Here is a 13129-nt window from a genome sequence, read left to right as displayed (position 1 = left end):
GGTACAGGAGCCTCCACTCCTGCATCACCAGACTCAGGAAAAGCTTCATCCCACCTCAAAGGTGTGCCACATCAAGATGCTCATCAGAAACCTTGATTAGTGCACGGGTGTGCCTTAGACTGTCCAGAGTAAAATGCCACCCTGGAATGTGCAGTTTTGTCTCACAGCAAAATGGCACAGATCTTACAAGCATTGAGGGAGCGTGCAGTTGGCATGCTGAAAGCAGGAATGTCCACCAGATCTATTGCTTGTGCATTAAATGTTCATTTATCCACCATAACCTGTTTCCAAAGGCATTTCAGAGTATATGGCCGTAGATCCAACCGACCTCACAACTGCAGACCTTGTGTAACCACAAAAGCCAAGGACCTCCACATCCAGCAGATTCACCTCCAAGATCGTCTGAGACCAGCCATTCAGATAGCTGCTGAAACCATCGGTTTGCATAACCAAAGAATTTCTGCAAAAACTCAGAAATCGTCTCAGGGAAGCTCAACTGCATGCTCATCGGGGTCTTAACCTGACTCCAGATCGTCACCGTAACAGACTTGAGTGGGCAAATACTCACATTTGATGGAGTCTGGCACATTGGAGAAGTGTTCTCTTCAAGGATGAATCGTGGTTTACATTGTTCAGAACAGGGCAGACAGCATGTGTGGCGTCGTGTGGGTGAGTGCTTTGCTGATGTTAATGTCGTGGATTGAGTGGTGCATGGTTGTGGTGGGGTTAGGGTATGGGCAGGCATTTGTTATGGATGAAGAACACAGATGCATTTGTTGATGGGATTTTGAATTCTCAGAGATATCGTGATGACATCCTGAGGCCCATTGTTGTGTCATACTTCCATGGACATCACCTCGTGTTTCAGCAAGATAATGCACGGCCCCATGTTGCAAGGATCTGTACCCAATTCTTAGAAACTGAAAATGTTCCAGTTCTTGCATGGCCAGCATACTCACCGGACATGTCACCCATTGAGCATGTTTGGGATGTGCTTGACCGGCGTATATGGCAACGTGTTCCAGTTCCCACTCAAATCCAGCAACTTCGCAGAGCCATTGAAGAGGAATGGACCAACATTTCACAGGCCACAATTCACAATCTGATATACTCTATGCCAGTGGCGGTCCATGACTTTCACACGTACGCCTTCTGTGATGTCTGATTCTCGAGTAAATAGACCCCATGTGCACATGTACGCATGACCGGGCTACACAGGCTGTTTTCCAGAGCTTTTAAATGTCAATAAACCCGCATCAGCTTTTAAAACTTGTCATTATACGTGATCTGTCAAAACTTAAAAGAAATAAATAATAAGTTAAAAGAAACATCCACAAAATTTTACGAAGTCCAAATTACAAATCCCAGTTTAATATAAGAATAAGAATATCATTTTATTTCTTTAAACTATTCTTTCAACTATTTTGGGACCAAGTTTTAATATGTATGTACAATTTTGATGTTTTTACCTGGGGTTCTAAATGCATTAGCTATTTGACATAGGTTTGGATTGCCCGCCATACGGTGAATTGGCCTTACAAGCCCAACCGCGGAACGGATTAATCTTGTAACACAGTGGCCCAGTGTATATACATTAGGTAAAAATGAATTTGAAATGAAATTGTTAGTTTATTATGACATTGATGTCAGGTTATGTTAGGCAAGCAGAGAAGGCCTTGCTGGCCCTGATGGCCCAACCACTGCTCTATGAGAAGATGTGTTGCGCTGAATGAGGCAAATGGTGGTCACACCAGATACTGACTGGTTCTGAGTCCACAGACCCCCAATAAAGCAAAAAAAAAAAAATGCACACGTCAGGTTGGCCTTTTATTGTGGACAGTCGAAGGCATATACAGTGGGCCCCCGGTTTCCGAACTCCCTCTTTTATGAACTTTTCAACTTACGAGCGTGGACCGCGGCGTTTTTTGTCCCCCTCTTACGCACAAACCTTTCGTCTTACGAACAATCCGACATGCCGGTCAATGTGATTGTACAATTATTTTCGCTTTGCTGCATCAATAAAATCAAATATTCACGCTTGTCACGGTACCGCTGAACGCTATTGATCTTACAATTTCACAGTCACTGTCACAGTCACGGTGTCAGTCACGGAGTGAGTCACGGAGATGCCGATATGCTATTGGTCGATTAAGGTCACAGTCCCGGTCTCACTCACTGAGATGCGGAAATCAGATGCTATTGGCCGGCGTCACGTCAATCACAGAAATGCCGATATGCTATTGGCCGAACGCCTTTATCTAGCTTGATGGCACAGCTGGTCGGGATGGAAGGAAGGAGAGAAAATGAGTGAAAAACCGAAGGAAGGAATGTTGTGAAGACTTTGCAAACTTGATCTTTTAGACATGGCTTCTAAAATTGCAAGTGGCGGTAAGGGAAGAAGTAAGAGGATGATGACAATAGAAACCAAGCAGGAGATAATAAAAAAATACGAAGGAGGCGCACGCATAGTTAACCTTGCTCGTGAGTATGGCTGTAACCGCTCGGCAATTTTCTAAGGGCAAGACTTTCCTTGCCGGGGGAGGGACCTCAGTCGACAACAAAATGGAGAGGCTTCTTCTATTAAGGATTAAAGAGAAGGAAATCGCCGGTGATATGTTCTAGTTTGAGAAAAGTTCTTGTTTAAGAAAATAAATCAATAAATTCTGCGGGTTGGTCTCTGCTCCCCTCCGCCTCCACCCAGCTCAAGTCACGTCGCTCCAAAGGTAAATGTCATTTTGCCTTTGTATATTTATGTTATTTAATTTAACCGTACAGTAGATTATGTTACTCATTTTTAATATGTGTATAAAGTCGTGATGTTTTTACCTAAGGTTTTTGCACGCGTTGCACGCATTCACTAATTATCATAGGTTTGGATTGCCCATCATAGGAGCAATTCGAGTTACGAGCGTAGCCGCTGAACGGATTAAGTTCGTAACACGGGAGCCCACTGTATATATATATATATATATATATATATATATATATATATATATATATATATATATATATATATATATATATATATATATATCTACACAGTGCGAATATTGACTCTAATTCAATGATTTGAAAATGACTTAAATGTTGGTAAAAACAAATTGAAAATAACAAAAAATGATCTGTAATACGCTTACAGCATGTCTTGATTTAGAAAAAAAAATGCGGTTGACACATAAAACAGTCAGATTTTTTTGTCCATTTCATGAGTGCTCGACACACAGACACACACACACACACACACACACCCAAACACAAAAAAAAAAAACCTACTTGCATTCCCCAAAGTAGCCAATGTGTAACAGCAAGACAAAGCATAAAAAACAGGAAGCTAAAGTGCACAGGCATAATGTGTTAAAGGAGTATGAAATGTAAGCTGTACAGTATCTCAAGGTACTGTTTTTTTTAGGCATTATGGACAATAGTTGGCAAAGTTTAACAACAACTAATGACAGATAATTGGCATTTAGTGCCTGAGATTCTAAAGAAAACAACTGGTATGGAAGTGTGTGATGGCTGGAAGAGAGCTGAACTAGACTCCAGCATGCCTGTGACCCTAGAGAAGATAAGCAGCTAAGAAAATGGATGCATCACATTAAAGTTTCACACATTGCTTGAAGTATAGTTAGGTAAACATGGCATGTAAAAGGTGACAAAATCAAAACACATAGGCAGAAGGTATCGTCCAATAACTAAACCTAACCACTGACAGTATAAAAGTCAACATGGCAATGAATGATGCTTTGATCATTTTTGTTGTGTTCATGAAACAGTACAAAGCCAAACATGAATGCAGCAGAGTTCCGCCGTCGAGGAAAGGAGATGGTCGACTTTGTAGCAGACTATTTGGAGACCCTGGAGCAGCGACCAGTGTATCCAGATGTAGAGCCAGGTTATCTACATTCCTTAATCCCAAATGAAGCACCGCTGGAACCAGAAAGCTATGAAGAGATAATGAAGGATGTGGAGCGAGTCATAATGCCTGGGGTAACCTTTTATCCCCTTTTTATTTTAATTTTGTTGGTGCATTTTACAGTATAATAATGAGCAGTTTGTCTTATGTTCTTACAGAAAACACTATAGGGGATGCCTGTTAATCAGGAGTGATAGGAACAGGGCCAGCCTGGAAATAGCTGAGAAAATATCAGTATACATTAATTGATGCCCATTTAACTGCATTTATTTTTTTTACTCCAAAAACTCTTCACAAAACCCTAAACACAGTCTATGCATTCGATGTAGGGGTGATCATACAACAGACAGGGCCTCTTTCCATGCACCTGTCTGATAATCATCAGGATGAGATCCAGTTTTTTCATTCTTGACAGACTGAATATTACCGGTACGCTGATGCTGGACTTTCCCTCTGAGAAATCTTTATCAGAGATTGTCATATATTTTGATGCAACATAGTGAACACATGAAGGAAATATGGAAAACTAAAACAACACGCCGCGCCCCCAAATAATATTAAATAATAAGGTAAAATCACCTGCAAGCTGGTGGGAGCAAGGGCTTTTCAACTCCCACCCCCTCACACTATTTATGAATTCCCAGGTGCTGAACGAAATTCACTGTATCAATTCAACTCAACTTTTTAGCGCAAGTTTATATATATATATATATATATATATATATATATATATATATATATATATATATATATATATATATATATATATATATACACACACACACACACACACACACACACACACATATAAAATATGTGCTGAATCGCTGAAGAATATATATGCGCATCATTGGCAGTGCAAGGCTTGCTCTATTGGTTGTATACAGTATATATGGGCAGTACCACGCCTACACCCCAAGAGCACTTTTCACATTCATTTTGAAACAAGCCGTCGCATTGGTATCAATACCAATAGTGTATATCCTTCTATACCAGTTGAGCATGGCCCAAACTGGTCTTATAGGCTTGACTATAATAGGACAAATGTTGCACCTATGTTAACTGCAAAATGTCAAATGTTGCTGGCATATCTGATTTTAATAAATCAAAAATATGTATGACAAATCGCTAAACAATTCATATACATGTCATCAATAAGTTAAGGCTTGCTCTTTTGCTTTTTTATTAACACATGTCTTCATGAAGAACAGGTGCCGAGGTCAGGTGATTGGAAAAATTATCATTTCATCCTCCCATACCAGCCACACAGCATGACTGACCCGCTCGAGCTATTCCATTTACATAATAATTTAATGGACTTACTTATCATCTTGGAGCTAAAATATAAACATCTGCAACCGCTAAATGGTGGACAGAGTGGCCAAGCTCACCCCTTGTCACTAATCAAACCTACAACAACCTACAAAATGGGGAACATTTTGACATTTGTGGTGTTTCTGTTCATTTTACATAGATGCTGTTTTCTTAGATCATTTGACAACCGCCAGTTATTTATATTACCTTTATATTTACATGTAAATTTATATAATCAAATAAAATATTTTATTTCATGAAACCTTTACTTTGCATGCTACCTATAGTCATATAAAAATGCCATATAAAAATGTCTGGCTGTGCCATATAATGGCTCATGCACTTTTTACGTAGATCAAATGTATTTTAGAATTCTTTAACAGTTTAGCTTTGCTTCTAGCCAAGAAAATACATTTTGCTGTCCTAAGTTTAAGAAACAAAACTGTTGAATACAAACTGGATTAGGCAATGATAATAAAGTCATATTATTATTGTTTAAAATCCTTGTTTCAGGTCCCTGTGCTCAGCCTACAAAAATGTACCACAATATTGGAAACTTGCTCCTTAAATTAAGTGAATCATTCCCAAAACTGCTTGCCAAAAAAAAAAAAAAGTCCAGCCTTGTATTATGAAGACCAGGGTGGAGCTTATAGATTGAAATAAAGAGCTTAGCTGAGGCTTAGTTGAGTATGTGGGGGGAAAAAAAGGAAAGCCTGTAGACAACAAAAGTGCACTTGTAGAAGGAGCAATTCATGCACAACAATTTGTCCAGTTTTCTTTTAGTGTACAAAATTGCGCATGTGGTATGCTTTTGACATTGCATTGGCTTGCACTGGCCACATAATAAAATACAATAACAGAGGGTGCTGCATTCCAGTTCGACTAATGTACTGTATGCTGAAAGCTTGCACTGTTAACTCAACCGCTTGTCTTCACAAGGTACAGTAATTGGGCGCGGTACACTTAAACTTGTTCCAGCCAATCACAGGGCACACAAAGACAAACGTGCTTTCACTTTCTCAAACACAACTAAGGACAATTTAGAATGTCCAGTTTCCCCAAAATTTGGATTGTGGGAAGAACCTGGAGTACCCAGAGAAAACCCGGGCACGTATGAAAAAGAGCATGCAAATTCCACACAGGACTGCTGGAGCCATAAGCAAACCCATCATCTCTGAATTGTGAGGTGGATGCGCTAAGCAGCATGCCACCATGCCAAATAGATTGTGTAATCGTTCAAATTTTAAAAATATTTATTGCATTTTCCACCAAAATGTTAGTCCAACTACAACTTGTGCATTAATAGTTGTGTAGATTTGAGCATGACCAGTGGCTGTCCTAGCTTGAAAGGCATTCTGTGTAAGACACAAAAAGAATTTGTGATCCTCCAGTTTCCTAGTAATTCTCATGATGGTACAGCTATTGACTAAGTTTACTGTACATGCAATCAATAACGCTTTCAAAATATAAAAACAGACAGTTGTCTGGTTTTGAACGACCAAATGAACTTCCATAAAAACTAAAAAATGATATGGAACATATCTGAATTGTCATTCTGTATTAGTGCTTAAGTTATTGTTTTCAACATATTACTGATTAACTTGATTAAGCTTAATTAATATGCCTAAATGATTAACATAAATATTTAATCACCATGCAAGCTTTCCAGAATACATTTTCTCTCCTTCATTTATGCATATTGTGACGTAGCAAAAGGTGTGCCAGGGGAGGCAAAGTCCACAGAGGTAATGGTTTAACAAATGGTGATTTATTTAGTCCAACAAAGTGCAAAGAACAGAAAAAAACAGGTGGTCAAAAAGCAAGAATCGGAATACCGATCACATTATAGTGCGGAACATTGGTTTGTGTTCTAATTCTTTTGAGTACAGGAAGTAAAAGTGACTCCAACTGTCTTTCATTGCCACTTGTTAAGCGAGTCTAACTTGAATACATTGAATTTTGTAGGGTAAACAAACATGACCAAATTTAAACTCAGCAGATAGCAATATGTACATCTGGAGCAAGGAGGAAACCGACTGCTAATTAATATTGTGGTGAGTGACATCATTGTAATTTGTTAAGAGTAAATGTCAAAAGTGGAAATTTGCCGTTTTGCGTCATGTTGTCCGTGCATTGCTCTTGAGGTTATGAAAATGACCATGTCTACAGGCAGTGACCTCTGCTCACACATGAAAAAGATCCTTTTAAATGCTTCATTTATTGTAATTTTGACATTAACCCTATAATTATGGCATGTAAACGTGGCCATTGTCTTTTAATTCCAGATTACCCACTGGCACAGTCCATACTTCTATGCTTACTTCCCTGCAGCGTCCTCCTACCCTGCCATGTTAGCAGATATGCTATGTGGAGCCATTGGGTGCATTGGATTCTCTTGGGTAACAAAACACAAAACATTGCCGCTTCTAAAACTCTTCTTTTCTAATCAATGATGATCTTTTCTTATGTTTTTTCCTAGGCTGCTAGCCCGGCTTGTACAGAGCTTGAGACAGTGATGTTGGACTGGTTAGGGAAGATGCTGCAGCTGCCAGAGTCTTTTATAGCTGGAACTCATGGACTGGGAGGTGGTGTCATCCAGGTAAATAATGTGACTTCATTTAATATCACTCATATTTTGCTACTCCTGCTATATCAAATCTAGATTTAACGAATTCCCACAAAATGAAGGATGCAGAGCAGTGGCATGTAACCACTAGATGCCTGGAGTGACTGGCCATTTTCACTGGCACAAAACAATAATTTGTTGATGGGTTGGAGAAGTTAGAGGCGCTTTCAAAATGTATGCCAGCTCAATGACATAATGTACATTCACTAATCCGCAATTGCCTGACATCCTTATTGCAATCATACTCTTGTTGACAAAGGGGCAGGTGGTTGTCCACCCTTTTTATGAACCAGACAGGTTTTAATTTGATGATAAATTTGTACTCTTGATTTGTCTTTTGTTGTTGTAATTGCTGCACAACAGCTACATATAGGCAGAATGTTGCTTTTTAATATGTTTTTCATTGGCAGACTGAGATGTCAGGGGCAACACTTTGCTTTTTTAGTGAGGTCTAACTAGAATGCCCACAGTTCTGTCATTTGCCATTTCTACTGATGCAGTGATATTTTTCATAATTGTATGAACATAATGGAAAGAAGGCAAATACTGGCAGCATGTTGTTGGGGATGGTGTTAGGTGAGGGTGCACCAATCCATTTTGAGAAAATGTATGTTGGGCAATCACTTTGCCTTCAAATTACACAATATGAATGGCCAAATGTGTAATTTGATTAAAACAAGTTTTTTTTCTTTGCTTCTTGATTAATTGATGGGCTTAACAGTGTGGTATTGCCTGGCAGGTACATAATAAACAATATACCATAGAATGGAGGTCAAAGTCCATCCAATGGGATTGTGGTGTCTTTGTAGGGATAAACAAAGATAGAAAATATATAGATAAAATCATCAAAAGGTTTAGACCTGGTTGAAATCATTATTTAGCTTATATTGTTATGCTTATATTGTTATGTGTTTCTCAACAACACAGTCCAAAGTTAACTATATTCCACATACTCAATCAGTATTATCCCTGACAAAATTACTCAATTAATTAATTACTCGAGTCACATAGTTGTGAGATTTCAAACTCCCCCTTCTATGCAATACAAGAACCAATCACCCACCACTGCTGATTCAGCAGTTAACGGCTGAACATTAAGGTCTGCCTTCTGGTAGTCAGACAGAACGTGAACCCCAAACAGATTGTGTAGGTTTATGTATGTCCACGATTTATTAAAAGCAAACACAAAAAGGGTAAAGTCCAACAGAAATGATACCCGAAAAACCGACAAAGTATAACCGAAATAGGGACTTACAAAACATCCAAGCAAAACTCACATAAAGGCTGAGGGGAGCGGAGTCCACAGGAGAACGACAATAAAATATCAACTAAAATCACTAAAGGTACGAGTGCGAAAAAGTTGGATACAGCAAAAAATCAACAAAAATAGCTACAAGGCAAAAAAAAATGCAATAAATAACAATCAAGAAACTCGGAGAATTGCTCAAAGGATGACGTGGAGTAATCCAGCGTTGTTCTTCTGCTCCGGCTGCACTAAAGAAACCCAAGTAGCGATTCCGCCCCCTTATCAAGCACCCCCGGTCACTAGACACAAACACACACATACATTAACTACCATTTTTCTGTTTGTTATATATATATATATATATATATATATATATATATATATATATATATATATATATATATAATTTTTTTTTTTTTTTTTTTTAAAGCTGATGGTGCGCCTTATAATCAAGTGCGCCTTATATATGGATCAATAATGAGATTGGGATTCGTAGATGGCGAATGAACTGATTAAGTAAGCTTTACCCGTGTCTTTTGTGTGTTTACAGTTGAACAAGGTGATTATTTGAGTTTTTATTGTTATCACTTTGAGTATTACTATATTGTGATTGAAAAAGTTTTAAAATATGCCATTAATTGAGGGTGCGCCTTATATATGGAAAATGTTTTCATAATGGTCATTAATTGATGGTGCACCTTATAATCCGGTGCGCCTTATAGTGCGGAAAATACGGTATATATATGTGTGTATATATATATATATATATATATATATATATATATATATATATATATATATATATATATATATATATTTTTTTTTTTTATTTATTAAAATAATGTCCCTTTTCATAATCCTACCTACCTCTAGTGAGACCTGGCATACATACATCAAACAATCTCACCTCCTGTAAAGTTCTGTGAACAAGAATAACATCTGACTGTGACTGCCAAATCTATAATATTGTCGGAAATCCTCTTTCTGTTTGATTTACTCCTATTGCTCAGTTTGTTTACCCATTAAATGAAAACATTAGCCAAAGCTGCCAGATGGTTTTATTTTGATTGACAATAAGCAGTGCATTGACTTGTTTACCACTAATGTACCCAGGTTCCTCATAGAGCACATTTCACATAATAAACAGTCTAAGACAATGGTCAATGTATTGGGTACCAATCTCAGTGCAATCTTTTTTTCGCATGTGGCAATGTCAGAGAAATCGATAGGAACAGCCACTCAATAAACCAGAGGAAGCTACGGCTTGTCGTACCTGGTTGGCTCGTAGCTTTGGCTTAAACCTTTCATTCCCGTTGGGACAATGCGCCCCAAAAGCTTTTCAAAAAATGGCAGTGGGTATATGGATCATAGAAATAACATGAAATGGCATCTATCGACAGATTGTGGTGTCATTTATCAACTTTTCCATACACAACAAGCCAGTGCTGGGCTGACATTCAACAATGTAGGTTGCATTGTACAATTTCTGGTAAATTAACCATCTAGGTTTGCGTAAATATATTGATAATATGTGCTATATATGTGTGTTACTATAGATTACTCTGCTTAGCTTGTATTGTAGGCGTTTGGTGGAAATTTTCACTTCTCTGGCATGTTTGTAGTATTGTTATAATAATAATTATTATTATTATTATTAGTAGTAGTAGTAGTAGTAGTAGTAGTAGTTTTTTGGGAAACCAGCAACACTCAGGTTGTTGTAGTGGTAGAAGAGGAGGCGGCGGTTGCCATTGTTATCTGTTGACCTGTCGGCAAAGGTGATGCTGACAGGTGAGCCGGGGGACCGAATACTGCATGATAAAGTGTCATTGGCATCAGTGAGGATGATGGTTATATCGTGTGGTGAGGCTTGGCCAACAGCCTGATGAAGGAGATTGAAGGATACATCAGCGACATCCATTTCTGGCGTAGGTGACAATACTTTCATGTGGTACAGAAATGGTGGTGAAAGTGAGGGAAGAGTATTTTGTCGCTCAGTGATGTCCAGCTGATGAGGGACATGTGGAAGATTTTTAATTTGACGAGAGCCACTCTATCAAGGCTGGCCACTCCAGATGTAGAAACGGTCACCTACTCTTATTTCATCATTACCTTGCCATCAAACCTCACAGAGCCCTGCCACGGCGATATTATAATGACAGAGCTCTCAAGACAGCAAAGTGGAAGCTCTTGGGCAAAGAAGTCGCTGGATTCTTTAGTTCTTTCTTTAGTTAGTTTTGTAATAAGGGGTGTTTCCTGGCTAGGTTGTTAGCCCTTTGCAGGATAGTCGCTTGGTGGTGCTGCCACCTCACACCCTACACAGCCTGGAGATTGTCCCGCCATCGATGACCCTTCCAGGAGCAAGCTCCTGACGGTAATGCTGTGTAGGGTCAACCACGCTGTTCCCAGGGACCACGCAAGACTCTTCCTTCATCATGTCAAGGCCAGACCCATTTGAGGGAGATTTGGCCATAATTAAACTACTTTAATCATTTGTCCTAATAAAAAAAAAAAAAATCATTTGCATTTGTTGTGTTATTATAATTTCATTTTGAGATGTATATTGCACCATCAAGATGCAAATGCTATCTCTTGGGCCTACTGAATGTTGACGTTCTAATTCTCTGTCAGGGCACAGCCAGTGAGGCGACCCTCATGTCCTTGCTTGCTGCTCGTTGTAAAGCTGTCCGTCGAGTCCAGTCCAGCAACCCGGAAAAATCTGAGCCAGAGATCCTCATAAAATTGGTGGCGTACACATCAGAGCAGGTAATCAAGATATCTACTTTCAGAAAGCTTCTGACAAAATATTCACTAGCCCCATCACAACACATCACATAATCAAATAAGATACAAGAAGTTTTAGAGACACGATCTTTTGGTACCAGATAGTAACGAGCCTGTATCCTACAGAGGAAAAAAAAAATAAGAATCAGCCTGATCACATGTGGGATGTTCCAAAAAGATGTTTGATGAGCTTTTTTCAGCTTTCTCAGTATTTTTTCCCGCCTTTCCCAACTTCTACTGGACGTGCTGCAGCCATGAAATTCTAAGTTAATTATTATTTGGCAAAAAACAATTACGTTTATCAGTTTGGACATTAAATATGTTGTCTTTGTAGTGTATTTAATTGAATATAGGTTGAGAAGGATTTTCAAATCATTGTATTTTGTTTTTATTTACATTTTACACAATTTGCCGACTTCAACTGAATTCAGTTTGTTTGTGTGTGTGTGTGTGTGTGTGTGTGTATATATATATATATATATATATATATATATATATATATATATATATATATATATATATATATATATATATATATATATATATATATATATACAGTGGGCCCCCGGTTTACGAACCCCCTGTTTTACGTATTTTTCGTCATACGACGTGGACCGCGGCGTTTTTTTTGTCCCCCTCTTACGCAAAAAACGTTCGTCTTACGAACCATCCAACATGTGTGTCCGCACTATTTTTTTCGCTTTGCTGCATCAACAAAAACAACTTTTCTCACATGTCACGGAAATGCTGATATGCTATTGGTCGATTAAGGCCGTCACGGAGATGCCGATATGCTATTGGTCGATTAAGGCAGTCACGGAGATGCCAATATGCTATTGGTCGATTAAGGCCGTCACGGAGATGCCAATATGCTTTTGGTGGGCGTCACGTCAATCACAGAAATGCCGATATGCTATTGGCCCAACTCATCTTGCTTGATGGCACGAGCTGGTCGGTGTGTTGTAAAGACTTTGCAAACTTTTATCTGGCATGGCTTCTAAAATTGCCAGTGGTGGTAAAGGAAGAAGTAAGAGGATGATGACAATAGAAACAAAGCAGGAGATAATAAAAAATTACGAAGGAGGCATATGCATGGTTAATCTTGCTATGTATGGCCGTAACCGCTCGGTACAATTCTCAAGAACAAGGAAAACATTAAAGCAAGCAAGTGTTCTAAGGGCATGATTTTCCTTGCCAGGGGACGGACCTCGGTCAACAACAAAATGGAGAGGCTTCTTCTATTATGGAT

The 13129-nt window shown here is 38.7% G+C and overlaps 1 protein-coding gene across 3 annotated transcripts in view; it reads left to right on the top strand.

Annotated features, from left to right (window-relative positions):
- The window catches only part of ddc (dopa decarboxylase), a 58402-nt gene that overhangs the window by 7068 nt on the left and 38205 nt on the right, over positions 1-13129 (top strand). For all 3 annotated transcript variants that reach the window (XM_088409977.1, XM_088409976.1, XM_088409979.1), the window contains exons 2-5: positions 3774-3987; positions 7513-7626; positions 7707-7826; positions 11728-11862. In XM_088409977.1, the coding sequence (XP_088266103.1) occupies positions 3787-3987; positions 7513-7626; positions 7707-7826; positions 11728-11862 (570 nt within the window). In that variant the 5' untranslated portion in view covers positions 3774-3786. The remainder of the gene's footprint in view (positions 1-3773; positions 3988-7512; positions 7627-7706; positions 7827-11727; positions 11863-13129) is intronic.

This window comes from Hippichthys cyanospilos, chromosome 3, assembly GCF_059441005.1.
Source record: "Hippichthys cyanospilos isolate Australia breed blue-spotted pipefish chromosome 3, RoL_Hcya_1.0, whole genome shotgun sequence".
NCBI lineage: Eukaryota > Metazoa > Chordata > Actinopteri > Syngnathiformes > Syngnathidae > Hippichthys > Hippichthys cyanospilos.
This window is presented reverse-complemented; position numbering and strand designations above follow the sequence as displayed.